The sequence below is a fragment of the Rattus norvegicus genome, chromosome 5 (assembly GCF_036323735.1).
Source record: "Rattus norvegicus strain BN/NHsdMcwi chromosome 5, GRCr8, whole genome shotgun sequence".
Classification (NCBI taxonomy): domain Eukaryota; kingdom Metazoa; phylum Chordata; class Mammalia; order Rodentia; family Muridae; genus Rattus; species Rattus norvegicus.
The window spans coordinates 146,542,037-146,563,528 of NC_086023.1; the positions used below are offsets into that span (position 1 = coordinate 146,542,037).

The following is a 21,492-nucleotide window of genomic DNA, read 5'->3' on the forward strand; positions in this document are numbered from 1 at the left end:
TTGTAATTGAAACAGCATTTTGGGGGTTGTCTGTGTCAGTGGTGTCACCCTTAGAGATGTGTTTTCCAAAAGAGCAAGTGACTCTTAGTTCCGAACAATAACAATAGAATGTAGCCTTCCCTGATGGGTCCCTGTGTTCCAAAACCCTCAATGCGTTTTAAAATTCAAAACAAAACAAAAGGAAAACGGTCTCACGTTTACACATCACTACGGAGGCAGCTTGTACTTTTGGATCATCATACAAAGATTTCTCGACCACTTGCGTGTCTGACAGGGCATTTGGAAGTCAGTGGTGGGGGTGAGCAGCCCCTCCTGAGACAAGCTGATCCCAGCTCACTTGGTAACAGCCCCATCCCACTAGTCTTAGAGATGCACATTTCCAGACTGTCCTCTAGGGGGCAGTATCATCTGGCTAATCTTCACGCTCCCTCCCAGCTCTGAAGCAATTCTGGACCTCCTCTGCTACTTTGCATGGTAATCTTCCAGTGACCACAGAGCGGCCAGTTAACACCCCTGCAGCCTGGCGCAAAGATGGTAGGCTTTCCATTTTGCAGAGGAGGAAGAAATAGACAAGAGGGCAGGCTTTCTATTCAGGGTCACCAGTAGGTCAGCAGCCTCCTGGACACCAACCAGGACCTTCTCCCAGGGATAGTGGATAGTAAGTCTACAGCCTTCTCTCTAAATGATCTCTCCTCCCTCCTCTCTCTCCCATCTAGTACCGGCTGCCCTGACCCTGGACCCAGGCACTGCCCACCAGCGCCTGATCCTGTCTGACGACTGCACCATCGTGGCCTATGGGAACCTACACCCACAACCACTTCAGGACTCACCGAAGCGCTTTGATGTGGAGGTGTCAGTGCTGGGCTCTGAGGCCTTCAGTAGTGGTGTCCACTACTGGGAAGTGGTGGTGGCAGAGAAGACCCAGTGGGTGATTGGGCTAGCCCACGAGGCTGCCAGTCGCAAGGGCAGCATCCAGATCCAGCCCAGCCGTGGCTTCTACTGCATTGTTATGCACGACGGCAACCAGTACAGCGCGTGCACAGAGCCCTGGACGAGGCTCAACGTCCGTGACAAGCTTGACAAGGTGGGTGTCTTCCTGGACTATGACCAGGGCCTCCTCATCTTCTACAATGCCGATGACATGTCCTGGCTCTATACCTTCCGAGAGAAGTTCCCTGGCAAGCTCTGCTCCTACTTCAGCCCCGGCCAGAGCCATGCCAACGGCAAGAACGTCCAGCCACTGCGGATCAACACGGTCCGCATCTAATCGGGGCAGAGGAAGACCGAAGCCTCCTGGGGCTGTGACCACCAGCAAGAGCCTTGCCTGACAGATGGAGAGTCTGCACTACGCAGGCCCACTGTGGCCACCCTGAGACCTCAGGCCAGTTGTTTAACGCCCCCAGCCTCCTCTTCCCCATCTGTGAGCTGGAGATTGTGCTCTGTGGTTGATATCCTGTAGCTCTGATCCTAATGGGATATGACATGGCTTCTCCCCAGGGCAGCCCTTGCCGAACCCCTCATCCCCATTCCTCCAGGGAAAGGGAATCTCCCCTTGTCTCCCTGCCCCCCCCCCCACCTAACCGAGCATCGTGACAGATCAGATGTGATCAGTCGCTTGCGGCCCATAAGATATACAGAATCCTCTTATGCTCATGGAAGAATTGACTCACCCTTGACCAGGAGAATTATGGGCCACTTTACTCTTGATCCAAGTCCACAAGGGACCCAGGGAGACGCTGGTTCTAGGATTATTTGAGGGTCACCCTCTCCTGTCACCCGTGCTCCAAGCCGAGAGCTGTGGGTTTCCTCCTCTCTCACTAATCTGCAAGTCACACAAGACAGGCAGCCCACACCATGCCACCACCTTCTAGCCCATGGATTCTGGGGCAGGGTGAGGTATAAGGAACCTAGAAGCCAATACAGAATACCATCAGGACAGAGCACCAATGGATGATCCAAGTCCCCAACAGCTCCTGAGGACAGAGGTCCTGCCAATCCTCATCAGCCAGGCCTCTGACCTGCTGCAGGGACAGAGGGTGCTAGCAGCAGTTCTTTCTGTCAGGACCTGAACCGCAGGAGGACTGTTAGTGGGCACCACCTTGGACTTGACATCTGGCTCCCTTAGGATCCTGATGCACAAACGAGACCCACTTTAGTTGACTTCATCGGACAAGAATTTGCAATCGGCTCCCCGGTGGCTTGCAAGATCACTGAAAGGGCTGGAAGGGGAGAACCAACTCCCAGCAGCTAGAGGGATTGTGTCTTGTGGCCAGGAGTGTCGCTTCCGTTTGCAGCTGCCCCACAAGCTGCTGCCTGCCACCATCCATGCCAGCAAGTGGTTGTCCGAGCCTGCCCCACCCCCTCTCAACTCAGGTCCCAGTTCTACATCTTTCAGAGGGATTCTTTTCGTGGACACTTGAGTCTGAACCCAGACTCAGACTGCAAAGCAGCTTGGGAAATGTAGTCTTTCTCTTCCAGCCTCAGCCATAGACAAAACTTAGCATGGTGGTGGAACAGGCCCATCTACAATTTCCTTGCCAATGAATCCAACTGTGAAGAACTCAGGAGAATCCATGAATCCACCTCAAGGCCTTGGCTTTGAAGCAGAACCACTAAAAATGTCCTGCTCCATGGCTCTTGTCCCTGCCTGTCCCAGCCCAGAGGCAACAACCTAAGGAGTGGGTAGCACCAGAAATATAGACAAAATGGCTCCCCAGCCTCAGCCTTCCTTTGTAGTCCCGGGACCTCAATTCTGCACTTGGGATTCAGTGAGCATGCCCATCCTCAGGGAGCCTGAATGGATGAACTCGAGTGGCTCCCACTTAACCTGCCATGCGCTAGGCTTCCCTGAGCAAGAGGAACCCTGAGCCCTGCTCGCCCTCACTCCCAGATGCCAGGCCATGCCTGGCAGTATTTTTATTTAAAACATGGCCCCTTTTGTGCATTCTGGTCAGTTTGTATTAAATTAAAATCACAGGGCACAGGTGTCCGTCCCATTCATTCCGATTGAACACAAATCGGCCTGTCGTACCCCAGGGAGGGGACATCCATTAGGGTGGCCATTCTAGTTCCCCAGGGCAACCCTGCTGGATTCAGATCAGGAGCACAGTGAAGTCCAGAGAGAGGATGTGACGGCCGAGAAGCCTCCAGCCCACACCGGACAGTGAGATCTGTGTTCTCAGCCAGCTCGCCAAACGGGAAAGACCTTGTCTCTGCCTAAGGGAGGATGGGGTATCCTGGAAAGCAGATAAACAGCAGCAAGAGTCTAGTCTCTTAAACGATGTAGGCCTGGCTCTATCAGGCTTCACTTTAGGAAAAACAACTTAACCTCATGGGGCCTCGGTGACTCCCCTCAGAGAATGGGGCTAATAGCACGGAGTTGGCATGTTTTATTAGGGAGCTACGAAATGTACAGTTGCAGAGGCCCTGCCTCTCCTTAACTGCCTCCTGCAGTCAAACCTGAAACAACATAGATTCTCTAACCTCCTGTGCTCCCTTGACCGCTGAGAAGTCCACCTTCCTCCTGTACGCTGTGTGGAGCTTGGAACAAGGTAAACAGGGAAGTCCTTAGGCTGCTATGGAGAAGGAAGTCCATCCTACCTCCAACTGATGGGGAAGCATGCTGGCCAAAGTCCACCAGGGTGCTACCCATGAGCACACAGGCTGTGACTCCGCGGCTCTGCCATGGGAGACAGGAATCTCGGGATCCACTCCTAGCTTTTCACTGATTCGTGTTACCTTAAAGGGTCATTTCTTTCTCTCCTTACCCGCAGGGCGAGGGAGATTAGATCCGATCCTGTAAGACACTAGCTGTGTCTTTATAAGGCGGAGGTGGGATGAAAGAGAAGACCCCATACTAGACCCTGGATTGTTCCTAGGCAGAGAGATGTGGACAAGGAAAGGGGAGGTGCTAGAGGCCGGAAGATCCAGCATTGGAGTCAGAAGCCTGGACTACAGAGTGAGGCTTGGGGGAAGGGGAAAGGGATATGGGGAAGGAGGATGTTGGGACTGTCAGGATGACAAAGCAGTCGAGAGGGAAGGGTAGGGAAGGACTAATTGATTGTCTCAAGCTCATTCTGAGTCCCCATACACAGCCTGCAAGCAAAGTGCTAGTACATTTTTATGCTTTATCTAACCACAGGGAGGAGCCCCTGAGGGTAGTGTCATTAGCTCAGCATTAGAACCTCGAAGCAACGCTGCCCAGGGGATCCGCAGCTGTTCCTTGGCAGGGCTAGAAGCAGGCCCGTTAGCACTAAGGCCGCACTCCACTGGACCTCCCTGGAGGAGCATTCTCGACTCTGAGGATGACTGCCGGGTGACAGGGCAGCCACCAGAACTAGGATCCTGAACTTCAAAGAGGGACCTTAAACCACAGGTTCCTATGGGTTAAAGGTGTGACTTTTAGCAGGCTCCTAACCCTTGCTGGCCTCAGTTTCCCCATGTCTACTGGGGAGAGTTCAGAGATCTACTCGATTACCAGGGAAAGTGGAATGTTGGGTCTTGCAGCTTGGGCTATTTGGTCTCCGATAAATGAGGCTATTATCTCTTTGTCCCTCTCTCTGGGGCAGTGGCAGAGACAGAAAACAACAAAGATAAAGTCTCTTGGCAGTACACAGCTCGCCTCAGAGGCCCTGGGGACAGGCCTTTCCTCCTGCCAGGGAGGCCATCCCAAGAGGCTGACTGCTCACATGGACAGATTCCTCCCCTCCTGCCTGGGTCTCGGCTCTGTTTAACACCCCCAAGCTCACCACCAGCTCAGCTAGAACCAGGACCACCACGCCAAGAGGTCAGTTAGAACAGGCTTACATCCTGGGGGCTGGGTGAAGGTCCTGGGAGCTGGCCAAGGTGCTGAATTGGATCCTAGCTGTCCACTCGGTCCCAATCCTGAAAATTCTGGACCACCTGAAGGAGGAAGGAAAGATCATGGGAAGCAGGGCAGAAATGGGTCGCACAGAAATATCAGGAGAAAGGTCAATGCTCTTCTTTTGAACTCTGCTCATTTTCCTGTTTTACTCTTCTGTCTTTGTATAAAAAAAAAATTGCCCTAAATACAGAACGGTCTTCCAGTAGTTGGGGAGATAGCTCAGTGGGCGAAGCACTTGTTGTGCAAGCATGAGAATACAAATTTGGATCCGTAAAGCACACACCAAAGCTAAGGGCATCGGCCCACATCTGCAAGCCCAGCACCAGGGGGAGTGGGTGAAGACTGGCAGATCCGGGTTTGACAAGATCCTATCTCAAAACTAAGAAGGAGAGCAATAGAGGAATACACCCAGACTCGACCTCCGATGCCCACACTGTACACACTGGGCAAGCACACACATGCACATGCATACGCACAGCGCACACAGTGGTTTTATCCCCCCTAAAGGCTTTGACAGTTCTCATCTTTCTTATTACTGTAAAGTGCTCCTCCCTTACTCGAGGAATGAGGTGAAGTGAGAAAAGCGTCAACACTTTGGACCAGATATCCAGGAGAGTCCTACCCTGATGTCACAGCAAACATAGACAGTCACGGGGTGGGGCTAAAGTCAAAGGCACAAAAGACCAGGTCCCGGTGCAGTCCTCCCAAAACAATGGACCCAGATGTGAGTGAGTCTGAATCCTGAAGGAGCCTGGGTGATAAGCTCAGAGAGGGTTAGTTTATGCCCAAGGCTCGCAGCCTGGGACAAAGCTAAGTCTAGAATCTCTGTGTTCTGATTCCTAGGAGGCTCACAGGGGAGGGAGAAAAGCCAGCGAAGAGGGCTCCTGTCCAGATGAGCAGAGGAGCCACAAGGGTGAGCTCAGCATAGTAGGGGCAGGGATGGAGGCAGGGCGCTCAGAAGAAAGGGGCCTCATGGAAAGAGGTCCAAGGTGGAGGGATGCCTGTCAGGGACTGGGACGAAGGATGGGAGTGGCAGAATTCGGAAGTCTTCTGAATGGAGACTGAGTGTGAATGGGCATTCTCTCAGGACAACTGGTGCATGGCTTGGGAGGCGTCCATCTCCAACCCATTCGTATTTCTAATAGAGAGGTCATCCAGAAGGTTGGCAGCTGATGGTGGCATTCCAGGCACTGTGGCAAGCCTCTGGGATGAATATGACATCAGGGTTGCATAGGATACTGTGCAGGTGGCAGTAGCCACCCTGTTAACCCAGACAGGCTGGAAATACCAGGGCTCTTGTCGACCAGGCCCACCCACCTGACCCTCAGCCCTTACTCCGCCTAGCGTCATTCCAGTGCAAGGGAATGGTCCCCCATCACAGTCTCCTCCAGAGGTGGAAGATGCTGTACATACAGTGGCATTTGTAGCACTTGGGCTAGTAAGGTCTCTAATACAATGGACGGTGTGCTTCGGTCCCTCACACCTCTGCTTGGGTAACACCCTCCCTATGTCTAGAGCACTCAGTCTCTCCTTTTCCTTCCCTTGAAACCTGGCTTAACCGGTCACATCTAGAACATCCAAGGCCCTCAGAGTCCATTGCCCTGGACCTGAAGCACATTTGGTCTCCACTGCTACATGTCTTAAGATGAAGGGCAGCCTTTCACTTCTGCCAGATGCAGACAAAAGAGGGCCCCAGAACACAGGGACTAGCCAATGTGGCCAAAGCTGGGGTCATGTCTCCAAGTTGGGAGAAATCTTAGGACCATAAATGTAATGCCACCTGACAGAGGCTTACATAGAAGGAGGGATGCCAGGAGGCACCTCACTGGTCACCTTAGACTGTGCTCAAGGAGAAGCCATGAGAACTGCCAGAGACCCAGTAAGCGGTTTGTCTGCATTTGAAACAATTTACAAAGTAACAAATTCATTAAGACAAACGAACATGCAAACAAACAAACCAGAGGCTAGGGAGATGGCTCAGTGGTTAAGAGCACTGGCTGCTGTTCCAGGGGACCCAGGTTCAATTCCTAACATCCACACAGCATCTCATAACTGTTTGTGATTCCAGTTCCAGGGGGTCTGACAGCCTCTCCTCACACAGACATACATGCAGGTAAAAAAAATGCACATAAAATAAATAATAAGAGAAACAGACAGAGAAGAACAGAATCCCCTTCTTTCTGCATTTAGAAACCATCAGCTACTAACGGTCCATGTGTGTTCTTCCAGGAGTTTTTGCCTTTACATTAACAAAAATTTTTCTACATTTTTTCTACAGCAGCACAATCATTCTTTACTCCTCCTTCTGACTATTCTGTTGTGGAGCAGTGTCAAGACGTTTGCCTGCTTCTTTCCCCAGGAAATGGTTTTTCTTGTATAATTATGGAAAACACAGTCAAGTTGTCCAAAGCAGAATTCCTGCTTTATTAGTCACTGCACGAAGGATCTTGCCCATAAAGTTTAGTCTTCTTCTCAAGTGATTATATTTTACAAAGGCCAGGGTGTGGGGCAGATGGTTCAGTCCACAAAGCGATGCTGCTCACACAGGAGGATCTGCGTTCTGACCCTCAGTATCCATGTAAAAACCCCAGAGTGACAGAGTCAGCCATAACACCAGAGCCAGGAGGACAGAGAGGGGTGGACCCAGGGAGCTCATTGTATAGGCAGCCTTACAGTCAGTGGGATATCGATCAATGTAGGGGAGCCAATGAGATAGCTCAGTGGGTAAGGGCAGTGAGATAGATAGCTCAGTGGGTAAGGGCAGTGAGATAGCTCAATGGGTAAGGGCAGTGAGATAGCTCAGTGGGTAAGGGCAGTGAGATAGCTCAGTGGGTAAGGGCAGTGAGATAGCTCAGTGGGTAAGGGCAGTGAGACAGCTCAGTGGGTAAGGGCAGTGAGATAGCTCAGAGGGTAAGGGCAGTGAGATAGCTCAGAGGGTAAGGGCAGTGAGATATCTCAGTGGGTAAGGGCAGTGAGATAGCTCAGAGGGTAAGGGCAGTGAGATAGCTCAGTGGGTAAGGGCAGTGAGATAGCTCAGTGAGTAAGGGCAGTGAGATAGCTTAGTGGGTAAGGGCAGTGAGATAGCTCAGTGAGTAAGGGCAGTGAGATAGCTCAGAGGGTAAGGGCAGTGAGATAGTTCAGAGGGTAAGGGCAGTGAGATAGCTCAGAGGGTAAGGACAGTGAGATAGCTCAGAGAGTAAGGACAGTGAGATAGCTCAGTAGTTAAGGGCGGTGAGACAGCTCAGTGGGTAAGGGCGGTGAGATAGCTCAATGGCTAAGGGCACTTGCTGTCAATGCTGATGACCTGGATTTGATCACTGAAGCCCATGTATTGGAAGGAAAGACCCAGTTCTCACAGTTTGTCCTCTGACCTATACACACACACACACACACACACACACACACACACACAATCAAAATGTACTCAATTTATGTTTCACTTTTCCCCACTTAATAAAACATTGTGAGCACCCACTCACCCTATTAAATATCCTTTTACAGTATCTGTTTAATACAGGGTTTGATCTGGATCTATTTGTCCGGCCCCTTCTGAGCAGGGAGCACTCCGCAGCGGGAGGCCAAAGCCTGTTGGCCCAGAGTGAAACACTTCCTGCCCACTCCCTCTCAGAAAGGAAACGCACTCAAAGATCCTGAGTACCTGCCTCATTCAGGCCGCCTGAACTGAAGCTCCAACATCCCCTGATGGGCACTGGGTCCTCCTGCAATTTCTCCACTGCTGCCCACCTGTGCAGTAAGTCGATGCCAGCCCTTCCCTCTGCCATTTCTGGGACCCTAGGCTCCTCCATCTTCATTGCAAATCCAAGACCCACCATGGGGAGAGTGTAGACCTTGAGGTAGGTGGGTCTCTGGACTCAAGCTAGGTAGGAGGACTCGTCACTTGCTTTGGTACCTAAGCCGGCTTCCTCTCTGCCTGGCCGGCTGAGGGAAGGACCAGTGATTACCGGGTATGGGCCAGGGGAGGCGATGATCCAAATAGTGTTGAACTAAGTGTGACTTGGGGCAAGTAAGTCTTCTCTGCTCCAGGATCTCAGCTTCCTCCGTTATATAATGGGAACCACGGGCCATGTGCTTCCTGAGCCTCGTCCCCCACTCTCAAATACAAGGCTCAATTCAAATCCTTGTTTTCTTTCTTCTCCGAGTCCCAGCACATCTTGTGATTGGTTTAATCCAGTCACGCACCAGGCCTTGAGACATTTTTAACATGATAATTATTAGCTGTCACCTCATTTAACTCACACAATAAGCCTAAAACAGGAGGTGCCATTTTTATCCCTCCGTTACAGAAGAAAACACTGAGTTCAGATCTTGCAACTCAACAGAGGAGTCCAGAGTCTAAGCCAGGGAGGACCCAGACGATGCTCCTGAGTAGCCTGCAATCACTGTTTGCCTGGCAAAGCACGCGGAGAGAATTCTTTCCTGGCCACAGTTGTTGGAACTGAGGCCAGAGAGGGGAGATGACCTCCTCCAGAGCACACAGCAAGGCCATGGGCAGAGCTAGGGAAAACCCAGGCTATGTGCTCCTCAGCCCACCCTCACCTCCTGCCCAGAACTCAGTGTTCAAAAAGGGATGATGGGAAACCAACAACAGCCTTGGACTAGAGCCAAATGGCTGGGACTGAAGGAGGGGTGGGAGCTGGGGGAGGGGTCAGCTGAGAAGGGCTGTTTAAACAAGATCCCTTCAGAGAAGTGTTGACTTTGGCCAAGTCTCCAGATTGCTTGTGGGGTGGGCAAGGGCTGGACCTTTCCTCCCTCCCCTCCTCTGACAGACCACAGTGGTCACCCATGCCAGAGACCCCATCTCATACCTACTGTGCGTTACCCACTGAGGTATGCAACAGCAAACAGGGTCCTGGGCTCTGTCAGGAAGTGCATAGTGACCTGACCCCTCACCACAGCAAAATACTGAGGGTTAGGAGAAGGCAGGGTCACTGGAACTCAGACAAGAGGTGCTTTCCTGAAGCTGAGACCCGGAAAATGTGGAGGAGTTAGGCAAAGTGTTCAGGGACAGGAAGAGGGAAGGACGCCTCTGTTCCCGGGATTGAATGTGAGGGTGATCTAGTTTTCTTTCTCCATTGCTGTGATAAAACACTTACAAAAGGCAACTGAGGGAAAGGGGTTTGCTTGGCTTCCACTTCCGGGTCATGATCCATCACTAGGCAGGAACTGAAGCAGAAGCGATGGAGGGACACTGCTTGCTCCTTCGGTCTCTAGCTCATGCTTAGCTGGTTTCTCATACAGCCCAGGTGAGCCAGATATGATGTCACCCACAGTGGGCGGGGCTCTCCCAGAGCCATCACCAATCTAGACAATCTCTCCCAGACAATCTGATCAGGGCGATTCCTCCTCCATTGAGGTTCTCGTGTCCCAGGTGAGCCCAGGTTATATCAAGTTGACAACAAAACTAACCAGTGCAGAGAGCAAAAGACAGAGCAGTTGAGCCCGAGAGGAGAGCAGGGATGGGCTGTGCCATGCCGGGAGCCTGGGGGCAACAGGGAGCCGTGACAGCATTTTTAAGTGGGGTGTGTGTGTGTGTGTGTGTGTGTGTGTGTGTGTGTGTGTGTGTGTACTCCTAAAGTTCAGGGTGCAGCAAGCTGGACGCAGGGAGACCTGAGAGAAGGCGGCAACAGTTGGGAGACTGACCATGGGGTAGAAGGAGAGATGGAGGGAGTAGGGGTCAGGGATTTCTCCTGGGAAGGCTGTGACTGTTTTAAAGTTGGATTGCTCATCCTGGGTCTCCTGTTTCATGGGACATAGTAGTTACAGTTACCTGACACCCGCTGTGGGACAGCAGAGCCCATGTCCCTGCCCCCTTTTCCATACTCATGAGCTCAGTCTCCTCCAACACGGTGTCCCTGTGTGAGAGTGTGCGAGGACAGGGGCCTCACAACTATGGCCCATTACTGAGTAAAAGTTACGCCTGGAGGTGGTCACACACACCTTTGATCTGAGCTGGGAGGCAGGGGCAAGCGAATCTCTGAGTGTGAGCCCAGCCTGATCTACAGAGTGAGCTCCAAGACAGCCAGATCCAGACAGAGAAACCATGTCTCAAAAAAAAAAAAAAAAAGAAGGAGGAGGAAGAGGAGGAGGAAAGAAAGAAAGAAAGGAAAGAAGGAAGGAGAGAGAGAGAGAGAGAGAGAGAGAGAGAGAGAGGAAGAAAAGAAAAGAAAAATAAGTCACTGGTGTGCACCTGTGTGCACTGGTCCTCACTGTCTTCTGAGCCCCGACCCTGCTTGAGCCTTTTCTTTCCAATAGAGAAGGCTTTTGTGCCCTCGGTTATATCCCTTCTCAGGGACGCCCTCTGGCTGCTCTATGGAGTAATCAGAGGCAGAGCAGAGCTGGCAGTGGTGGAGCCAACCAGTGTGTGACCTGACCTTTGCCACTTTCCAGCTGGGTGACCTTGAGTCAGACACTTCACCTCACCAGCCTGTTTTCCCATCGGCCCGTGGGGCCCATGAGAGATCTCAGCAGGTAAAGGCGCTTGCTGCCCAACCTGATGGTCAGAGTTCAATCCCAAAGAACCAGAGTCGGAAAAACAAGCTCTCAGAAGTTGTTCTCTGCGCGCGCACACAATGGCATGCATATGCTGTCCCCCAGTTTTTTTTTTTTAATTTTTGTTTGTTCTTTGTTTTTTGAGACAGGATTTCTCTGTATGATATCCTTGGCCATCCTGGACTCACTTTGTAGACCAGGCTGGCCTCGAACTCACAGAGATTCACCTGCCTCTGCATCCCGAATGCTGGGAATAAAGGCATGCACCATCACACCCTATTAATAGCTTTTTTAAATGTCTACAGAAAAAAATTGTTGGTTTGCTATGCAGGCCAAGGCTATTTGACACTTGGGGACAGCTAGAGTTTTCTGAGGGACTCTTGGGAGCCTGTGGTGTGAGCCATGCACCTGGCCCATTCACGTCGGTGTTCAGAACGTGCTTGGAGAAAGCTCGTGGGTGACATGGAAGTGTAGAGGCTTGCAGCTCTGGGTTGTGGTTCCTCCTGTGCCCTGCAGCTTCCCCAGCTGGTGAACATGCTAGTGGAAGTGGCTTGCTGGGGTGAGAAAGACAAGGTATAAAAAGCATGGGGTGTTAGCGTCATGTCCTTCGTTTCAGTGCACAGCCTCTACCAAGTACCTGCCAGGTGCCCAAACACTCACCCAAGATCCCACAGTCTTTGCCTCCAATCCCTGCCTCTGTTGCCCTGTCCCATCCCTCCTTGATGACACAGGACAATAATGTCATGTGAGAAATGGCTGCAGAGGTCAGAGGCATAGCATGCCCTGGGAGAGCAATCCGCCTGACGCCCCATCCCTTTGTCCAGATAAGGGCAGCATGCAAACTGTGGTGATCGTCATCCCAGCTCTGAACTCCTTGTCCACGCTGCTGGTCGTCAGCTGCATCTTATGGAAGACGTGCCGACGGCGGGCCCGACTCACCCATCCCAGCCCTCCATCCCCATGAAAGGACCCAGGTGAACCACTCCGGGACCCCGATGGCTATTTCAGTTTGTATGGGTAATGTCAGCACTTTGGAGGAAGATGGTGAATTCAAAGCCAGCCTAGTTTACATAGGAAGAGCCTGTCTGGAAAAGGGAAAAGGAAAAGGGGGCTACTATAGCTGAAAGGGGGACTTGTCTTTTATTTAGTTACATCATCACAAATACCCAATGAAAGCCCTGCTTTCTCTGCACACTCATGACACTTCTGTGTGACATAGAGATGAGAAATTCTCTTTGCTCTGTCAAGGCAATAAGCCATGAAGTGCTCCATTGCCTTGAGCCTTAGCCAGAACTAGGCTATGGGCCTCTTAGAGTCCCCTGCCCTACCCAGGCTCTACTGAACATTCCTCAAGGACCCCTCAGATCTAGAAGGGTTCATTCAGTCACCTTTGTTACCATGGACCTGATGACTGTGAGTCATATGTTCCCTCCATGTAGCCTCTTGAGTGAGTGTGTGTGTGTGTGTGTGTGTGTGTGTGTGTGTGAGAGAGAGAGAGAGAGAGAGACAGAGACAGAGACAGAGACAGAGAGAGAGACAGAGAGAGACAAAGAGAGACAGAGACAGAGAGACAGAGTCAGAGAGACAGAGAGACAGAGTCAGAGAGACAGAGACAGAGAGACAGAGAGAGACAGAGACAGAGAGAGAGAAGGGGGGATGGAGAGAAAGGAGTGAATGTACACTCACATTCCTTTGCACATACGTGAAGGACAACTTTGTGGAGCTGTCTCTCTGACCTGAACCAGCAGGTCGCTCTTCAATGTCAGGTTCCTAAGAGGAAGGACCAGGGGATCAAAAATTTACAGAAGATAGGGAAGTTGGGGTCAGGAGGTCTTAATGCAAGCTTTGCCTTATGCCAAGCAAGTTTATTAAGAAGTCCAACATCTTAGATACAGTTTCCAGTGGGGCGGGAGTGGGACAGAGTCAGTGGGAAGTTAATGGAAGTTAATCAAACAAAGAGCACAAAGGAAGGAAACGCAGGATACCTCACGTGTCACAGGAGCACACTCCACTGCCTTGGAACTGACAACCATAGCTTAGGATGGGAAGATGGGGTTCTTAGGATGAAGTCACAGCTCCCCTAAGGCTCTGGACCCAGGCTGTTACTGGCCTTGCTGATTATATTCCTGGTTTTAGATGGGGAGTTATGTTCCTCTCCATCCAGCAGAGCCTCAGGGAAAGCTCTCCTAAAGCTCTGATCCCAGGCTATTCCTGGCTCTGCCAAGCGTGTTCCTGCCTTTAGACAAGGATCTATGTTCTTTCTCCAAACAACAAGGGCTCAAGAGAAGCCTTGATCAGCCTGGCTCCTAACAGTTCTCCCTCACCACCATTCCATGAATTCTGTGAATTTAGCAAGCAAGCCGGTCTGCTGAGCCATCTCGTTGGCCCTAGGTTTTTTTTGTTTGGTTTGGTTTGGTTTTTAAAGCAGGGTTTCTCTGTGTATCCCTGACTATTTTGGAACCAGCTTTGTAGATAAGGCTGACCTCAAAATCACAGAGATCTGGTTCTTTCTACCTCCAGAGTGCTGGGGATTAAAGACATATGCTACCATGCCTGGAAAGTTTTTTGTACTTTTAACGAAGAATGAGCACACATACACACATGTATGTACATACACACACTCACACGCACATACGTATACACACTCACATACACCAGTCCTAGGGATACAACTTTGGGCTTTGACATTCGAGGCAAGTACTGTACAGCTGAACTACATCCCCAGTCTTCTTTACTCTTGAGCCTAAATTGTCTAGGCTGGCCTTGAACTCACACTACAGCTTCTGAAGTTTATGATCCTTCTGCCTGAACTTCCTAACCATCTGGGACTCCAGGCCTATGCTACCAAGCCAAGCTTGGGGTTTTGGGGGTGGGGAGTTTATTAGCTAAAATAAAAGGAATGAAACTTACAGGCACAGCATTAGTCAGCATAGCACAGTATACATGAGACATTTCTAGTGCCACATTGAAAAGCTTTGTGACTATATTTTATTAATTCAATATATACATAAGATTCTGTCAGTGTGTAATTGATACTTTAAAATTAGATTTTTTTTTGCAATCTCTCTTTAGACTATTGCTTTGAAGTTGATATATATTTACTCTCACCTCAGACTAAACCCATAGCAAGTGCTCTTCAGCCATAGGCACGTGACTGACAGAACGTGAGGACGTAGATGTGGGCTCTCAGGGCTGGGTGGGACTGGCATCAGTCTTTCTCTCTGAAAGCAAGGGGTAGCCATTAAGGCGATTCAAACCAGGAAGCCTGCGTTCAAATCTGACTCTTTCTTAAAGACCAGAGTAGAGAAGAGATGAGTTTGGGAGGCAGGTTACAAGGCAGCTGAAGAACTCCACATGAGGCCACGCTGTCTCAGACTTAACTGTGAGAAAACAAAGTCAGGAGGTGGCCAGGAGTCTGGGGCAGCAGACTGCTTTGATGCTTTACTAGAGCAGACACTTGAGAGAACGTGTGACGTTTGGAAGGGCTATAAACACAACCCAACGGACAGTGGACAACGAACGCCGTGTGGCACTGGTTCACCTTGCCACCTTCGTTGGTCCTCACTGGGCTTTGCTGACGCTGGTCTTCGCTGATGACTCTTTGTGGTACTGGTTCACTTTGCCACCCTTTGTTGGTCAACATTTGTTGTGACTTCATAAAGAGAAACGCCACAACAGGAGATAAGAAACTCTTGGCTGAGGCCCACGCCTGAGTGTTCCCTCCCACATCTAATCCCCAATCCAGAAACAGAAGAACCGAGAAGAAATATCGATGCCCCACCCCCACCACCAAGTATCTATGATGGGGCAGAAGGGCGGCAGTAGGAAGTCCTTCCAGTCGTCTGGATGTGGGCAGGATTGTATTTTACTGGATTATGCCTCACCTAAGACAGTTCAACAGATGAAAGGGAGGTGAGGATGTTGAAGATTAATGTGACAGCGTGGTTATAACCCATGGCGGTGGTGGCCATGGTGGTGATGACCCATGGCGATGAAGTTGGTATAAGAATCTTTCCATGCTGTTCATAACTATTCCAGCTCTCACGTCACCTCTTTACTCTGCTTCCAAACACTGAGTAGGAAAGCACTCTTCTGCCTGGGTGTGGCCATGTGCCTGACTTGGGCCAATTTGATGGTGCTAAGTCCTAGATGGGACAATTTTGACAACAAAACACCCCCCAAGTAAATTCTCTTTTTATTCTAACAGGTGGCCAGCATTATTTGAAATGCTGGCTTCTTCCATTACCTGAGTGACTCAGGGACTATCAGTGGTATCCCCGGAAGACCCATGGTGTTTAAGAGGCATAAACAAGAAATGAATACCCTGGGGTTGGGGATTTAGCTCAGTGGTAGAGCGCTTAGCAAGCGCAAGGCCCTGGGTTCGGTCCCCAGCTCCAAAAAAAAAAAAAAAAAAAAGAATACCCTTTTTAAATCTTACAGTCTGAAACACCGAAATGTGGGGACTGGTTGTTACTGCAAAATCACTTAGCCTACCTCACTTATAGAACCGGAAGAAAGAATATTAATGTGGGACAGTTAACACAAAATGTAGACTTCATTGCAGTGCCTGGTGTTGACAGAGTCAGGCCACAAGAGTGAGAGAGGAGCTGGAAATACAGTGCATACTGCTGCACAGAGAATCAGATTCGTGGCACATAGCCACTGTAGAGAGTGGCAGAGATGGAGTCAGGACAAGATCTCCGAAAGAGGTCTAGAAACAGGGATGGCGGCATTGAAAGGCTCATCCGCGTGCATTCCAAAATCCTCCAAGACGGAAACTGCTACCCAGCACAGGAGTGGTGGCCACAAATCAAATCTTATTGTTTCTACCTGAGAACGAGTGATGAATGGCATGAGGATGAGGATTTTCTGTGTCGACTTTTGTGTCCCCAGTACCTGAAACAGTGCCTGTTACAGAAGATGCTTGGTCAGTACATGCTCAACATGTGGTCTGATCAAGCAGGGAGAGCGGTACACTACGTACACACTTGGGTAAGCAAATCTCACTGGGAAAGAGAGTTGGCTCCAGCACTTAGCGTCTAGTCTATTTTTCCCCCTCTCTCTTCTCTGGCTGTCTTCCCTCTGTGCATCCTTGAGTCTTCTCCGCTGATCTCTCTTGTAATTGCAGAACTTGAGGAGCTCCTTCTAACTCATGTCCAGCGACCTGTATGCTGAAAACACTTCAGATCCCATCCCGCGTGTTACTAGTGCCCTTCTCTCCTGTCTTTCCCTTTGTTCTCCTCTAATTGCATGGACAAATGTCTTCCATTCTTTTTCTAAATGCACCTAAGGTCATCTCCTGCCTTTTACCTCCATGACCATTGTCTAGTTTTTGTCATCTCTGCTCTGGTCTTGACCTTACTCCATTCTCTGTACTTCTAATCTCAGTAGAAGTATCTATGGTGTGAAATGTTTACCCTGAAACCAGGTAAAACATAAAACCCCAGGTTTTATGAGTCAGGAGCCTGGATACGGCTTAGACAGGTGCCATCGGCCTCTTACATGGCTGCAGTCAGCTGTTAGACTAATTTGCCATGGTCCCAAGCCCAGCCTGGCGACAGATCCACCACGGTTCACTCAGATGACTCTCACAAGACTTCATATCTGGCCATTGGTCAGTCATCGGTTCCTGTGCATACAGACCTGACCACAACACAGCTCAGGACATGGCTGGTGTCGTCCCCCGAGCAAGCGTAGGTACCCAAGATGAAACCTAATATCAGTCTTGATGCCATCGCTTCTAACATACTCTGGTCATAGAGATGGGATCACTAAGCCCTACTCTAGGAGAGAGGATTGGACCAGGATGTGCATTCAGGAATGCAGGATCATTGAGAACAATCTTAGCGACGGCCTGACACCTCCTCTTCAGGCCTCCTAAAGTGTACAGATGACATCTTCTCTCCCCTCTTGAGAAACTCTGATGACTCACTTGTACAGCCAGAACACACTCTTTCCTAATAAGCCCCCACCCTCCAGCCCAGTCTCGCCTTCCGTTCCACCCCCAAGCTCCCAAGGACTTGGAACTATCATGCCACTATTCCTGTCACACGCCATTCCCATGAAATGCCACTGCCTCTTAGCAAGTTTGTTCTGGACTGCACAGGCCATTGTGTTTTTTTTTTAGTTAGGCATCCTTTGGAGATCTTGCTTTTCTCTAAAACAAACCTGAGCAAACCAAATTAAAACTCTCTCCACTTGAATATGTCATGGGATTGAACATTTAACATGTTCTGGCTAACCCTGGGCTCCAACCTCATAGGTAGCAATGAATAGCCTAGTAAGAGCACCAGTGGAAGGGGAAGCCCTTGTTCCTGCCAAGACTGAACCCCCAGTGAACGGGATTGTTGTGGGGAGGGCGGTAATGGGGGGTAGGATGGGGAGGGGAACACCCATATAGAGGGGAGGGGGAGGGGTTAGAGGATGTTGGCCTGGAAACCGGGAAAGGGAATAACAATTGAAATGTAAATAAGAAATACTCAAGTTAATAAAGATGGAGGAAAAAAAATGTTCAGGGATTTAGCCAGAGGTACATTTTGGAGCCACCTGTTCCCATTTCCTACAGAAACCTGGCGCCCCTGGTCTGGTGTATACAAGACCCTCGCCATCTCCAATAGTGTTATTAAAATGTCTAGAGAACAGCCTTTTGTGATAGGGTGATACTAAGTCAATACACACAAAAAATAAAATAAATAAAAGCACTTATGCCCATCACCATCTGCCTGCACATGCAGGAAGAAACAGAAGAAAGAGGCTTCCTAACCTGTTCCTCTAGTTACTGTCTGTTCTTAGACATGTTACTTCATATTTACGATTCTGTTGCCTCATTTGTAAGTGTAAATGATTCAAGTAGTCACTGATGGTTAGCACACACCAGGGACCGTTCCATACGTTTTAAATATGTTAATTTACCAACATATAAAGCAGGTACTATATATCCTTTTTACAGATACAGTAATGGTGGCATAGAGTAATTTACACTGCGAGACGCTGCTGATAAATGGTAAAATTAAGATTACGACACAGGCAGTGAGGGTGCGAATCTTTGTCATAAAATTCACTCCACGGGGTTGCATGGGTAAAACGAAATAATGCAAATTAAGGGCAAAGGCAGGCCAAGGCAGGCCTGACAGTAGGCATTCTTTTTTTTTTTTTTTTTTTTTTTGGTTCTTTTTTTCGGAGCTGGGGACCGAACCCAGGGCCTTGCGCTTCCTAGGTAAGCGCTCTACCACTGAGCTAAATCCCCAGCCCCGGCATTCTTCTTTTTTAAATGCCCAGTATCATCGCTTGGAAATGGAGAATTCATTCAAAACCTCCAGTTTTCTGCAGGAACTTAGCAGAGAACATCCACACTGCTTTGCGGTTCTCGACTCTGGAAGGCTCTGGAAGGCAAGGGTAGCTGATGGACCAGAGGGCCACTTGCTGAGGGGCCTGGGTCCCAGGCATTTCTGAGTCGGCCGACACCAGGTCGACCCCGCCCCATGTCGCTGCTGTACCAGGTTGTCCGTGGAAGCCCGGCCCTCGGCGAAGGATCGAGTTTCCTTTAGTGGCCTAGAGGCTGCCGAGCACATTTCTGGCTTTCCACCTATGGGTTAGCAGTTCGCAGTCAAGTCGGTAAAGTCGATTCCTCCTCCCGACCGGCAGAGGGCGCAAGAGCACATGGCTCGACGTTTCTTGGGAACGGAAGTGACGTCAAGAAAACGGAACTCTGCGGGGTTTGGGTGCAGTGTTGAGCGGTTCCCTGAAGCCGAATTCGCTGCCTCCCACTTCTGATTCCACAAAGTGGAGTTTAAATGTGCTTTTCAGCTCTGACACTCTCATTTATGTTTTTAAATGTTAAATCAGTGTCCTGGACAAAAGGACCTCTCTAGTCACTCACTGCTTCTCCGAGTGGAAAGAGAACCCCGAGAAGCAGGCGGTGCAGGGCCTAAGGACGTCCAGGCCAAGTGTCTCAGCACTGTTCCCATTCAGGGAGGGAGGGACTTCCCAAGTCCAAGGAATGGTTTGCTAGGGTAGGGTTGCCGGAGTTACCAAATAAAATGCAGGACACCCTGTTAAACTTGAATTGCAGATAAAGAAGTAATGTCTTTGCTTAGAAATATGCCAGACATTGCGCGCGCGCGCATACACACACACACACACACACACACACACACACACACACACACACACGTTCAAATTTAACTGGGTGTTCTGTATTTTACCTGGCAATCCTACCTCTAACGCTACCTAGGAAGCCAGACTCAGGCCTTCTATATAGGCCCGCATGTCTCTCTCATAGTAACTAGAAGTTTCAGAGCTCTGTTGTGACCAGCTGTAACCCTGAGTTTATCTGGATGGCTTCTAGCTCATCGAAATGGCGATTGCACAATCTAAGGCTACTTGGAAGCTAAGAGATCAAAGGTCCTCTCTCTCTCTTTTTTTTTTTTTTTTTTTTTCCCCCCGGAGCTGGGGACCGAACCCAGGGCCTTGCGCTTCCTAGGTAAGCGCTCTACCACTGAGCTAAATCCCCAGCCCAAAGGTCCTCTCTTTTAAGATGAGTGTATTCCAATGACACTAAGAACTGAAATATGGGGCAGGAGAGACGGCTCAGCGGTTAAGAGCACTGACCGCTCTTCCAGAGGTCCTGAGTTCAAATCCCAGCAACCACATGGTGGCTGACAAACGTCTGTAATGGGATCTGATGCCCTCTTCTGGCATGTCTGAAGACAGATACGGTGTACTCATATAAATAAAAAAATTTTTTTAAGAAAAAGGAACTGAAATATAAACGGAAGGCTGAGAGGAGGCTGGACAGAGAAAGCGTACTCTACCGTTTATTGGCATCTCAGTGGGAATCAACTAAAGGATTTTCAGCAGAATGTGGGAAATCACTAAAAAATAGGACTCGTGTTTCAGAACACTTTTCTGATCACCAGGATGTCATAGCCGGTGATTTTTCACAGGGGGTGACAACACAGCAAAGAAGTGAGAGAATCCTTGTACTGTTGCCTCCCCGGTGGGCCCTTTACTGCAGCAAGAGAGCCAGTTTGGACAGGTGGGCATCCTGGATTGGGGTAGGGGAGAGGGCTCTCAGACAACGCATCTCCTGTGACCTCATGAGGCTGTGTGGCTGGGCCTGCTTCTCCCAGGTTGGAGGGAGAGAGAGAGGAAGGAAAAACTACCACCAGGTCTCCCGCTCTGTTCTGTTCTGTTCCGTTCTTTTTAACTTTATATTGATTTGTAGTGAGTTTCACATCACGTACCTGTGTCTCACGCATCTGCCCGTCCCCTAATATCTGTCCATCTCTCTTGTAGCCTCCGCTGTGACCAAATAAAGCACTCACTCACAATAAAAACAAAACCTAGAAAACATCTCGTTGTGGAAGCTGTAGTATGTCACAATGTGTCCCACAGTGTATCTCTCTGTCCACAAATCTCTTCGTTGCAATGAATGAGTCAATGGTATGGTTTGAGATCTTTGCCTTCTGTGACACAATCAATAGTGGATCCTCCTGGTTATCCTGTTGTTGCCCTGTGTCATGGGGACCCTGAAGCTCTGGAACAGTGGGGACTGGTTCTTTCACGAATCTCAACCATTCACAGATGATACAGATTTGGGGGTGGACCAACTCAGAGCCCTGGATCTGGGCTTGGGTAGTAGCTGATGAACTAGAGCAACCAACCCTGTGGCTCTCCCTTACCCTCACCACCAGGGGGAGCTCTCCAGCACTGCTCCAGCTAGGCCACCCAGGTCTGACTTATGTAGAAGGCAGGGTCAGCTCTCCTGCTGTGCTGCACAATCAAGGTGCTAGGCCAGCTCTCCCAAGTGCTGCAGCCTGGAATGGCCTGGGCCAGGTCACCCATTCTCTTAGTCTTGGGGCTGACTTGCCTGCTGTGCTGTCCAGGTAAGGAGCAGGGCCCACTCTCCTGAGTGTTGTAGCTGGTGAGGGGAAAGGCTAGCTCTCCCGAGCTCATGAATCTGTGGACAAGTTTCCTGACGGTTAGGAATTTGGGGGCAGGGCATCACCTCTGCACCCGGGCCACCCTACAGCAGAGGAATCATGGGGTCGGCTCTTCGACACATGCCCTCTGGCCAAGTAAACCACACTCCTGCCGCCAGAGCCAGCTCCACTGTG

General features: G+C 50.0%; 1 protein-coding gene across 1 annotated transcript in view; it reads left to right on the plus strand.

Moving 5' to 3' along the window:
• The window catches only part of Trim62 (tripartite motif-containing 62), a 28,667-nt gene extending 25,688 nt beyond the window's left edge, over positions 1–2,979 (plus strand). The window contains exon 5 of the mRNA NM_001427672.1: positions 717–2,979. Coding sequence (NP_001414601.1) covers positions 717–1,267 — 551 coding nt within the window. The 3' untranslated portion in view covers positions 1,268–2,979. The remainder of the gene's footprint in view (positions 1–716) is intronic.
• The last annotated feature ends 18,513 nt before the right edge of the window (positions 2,980–21,492 follow it).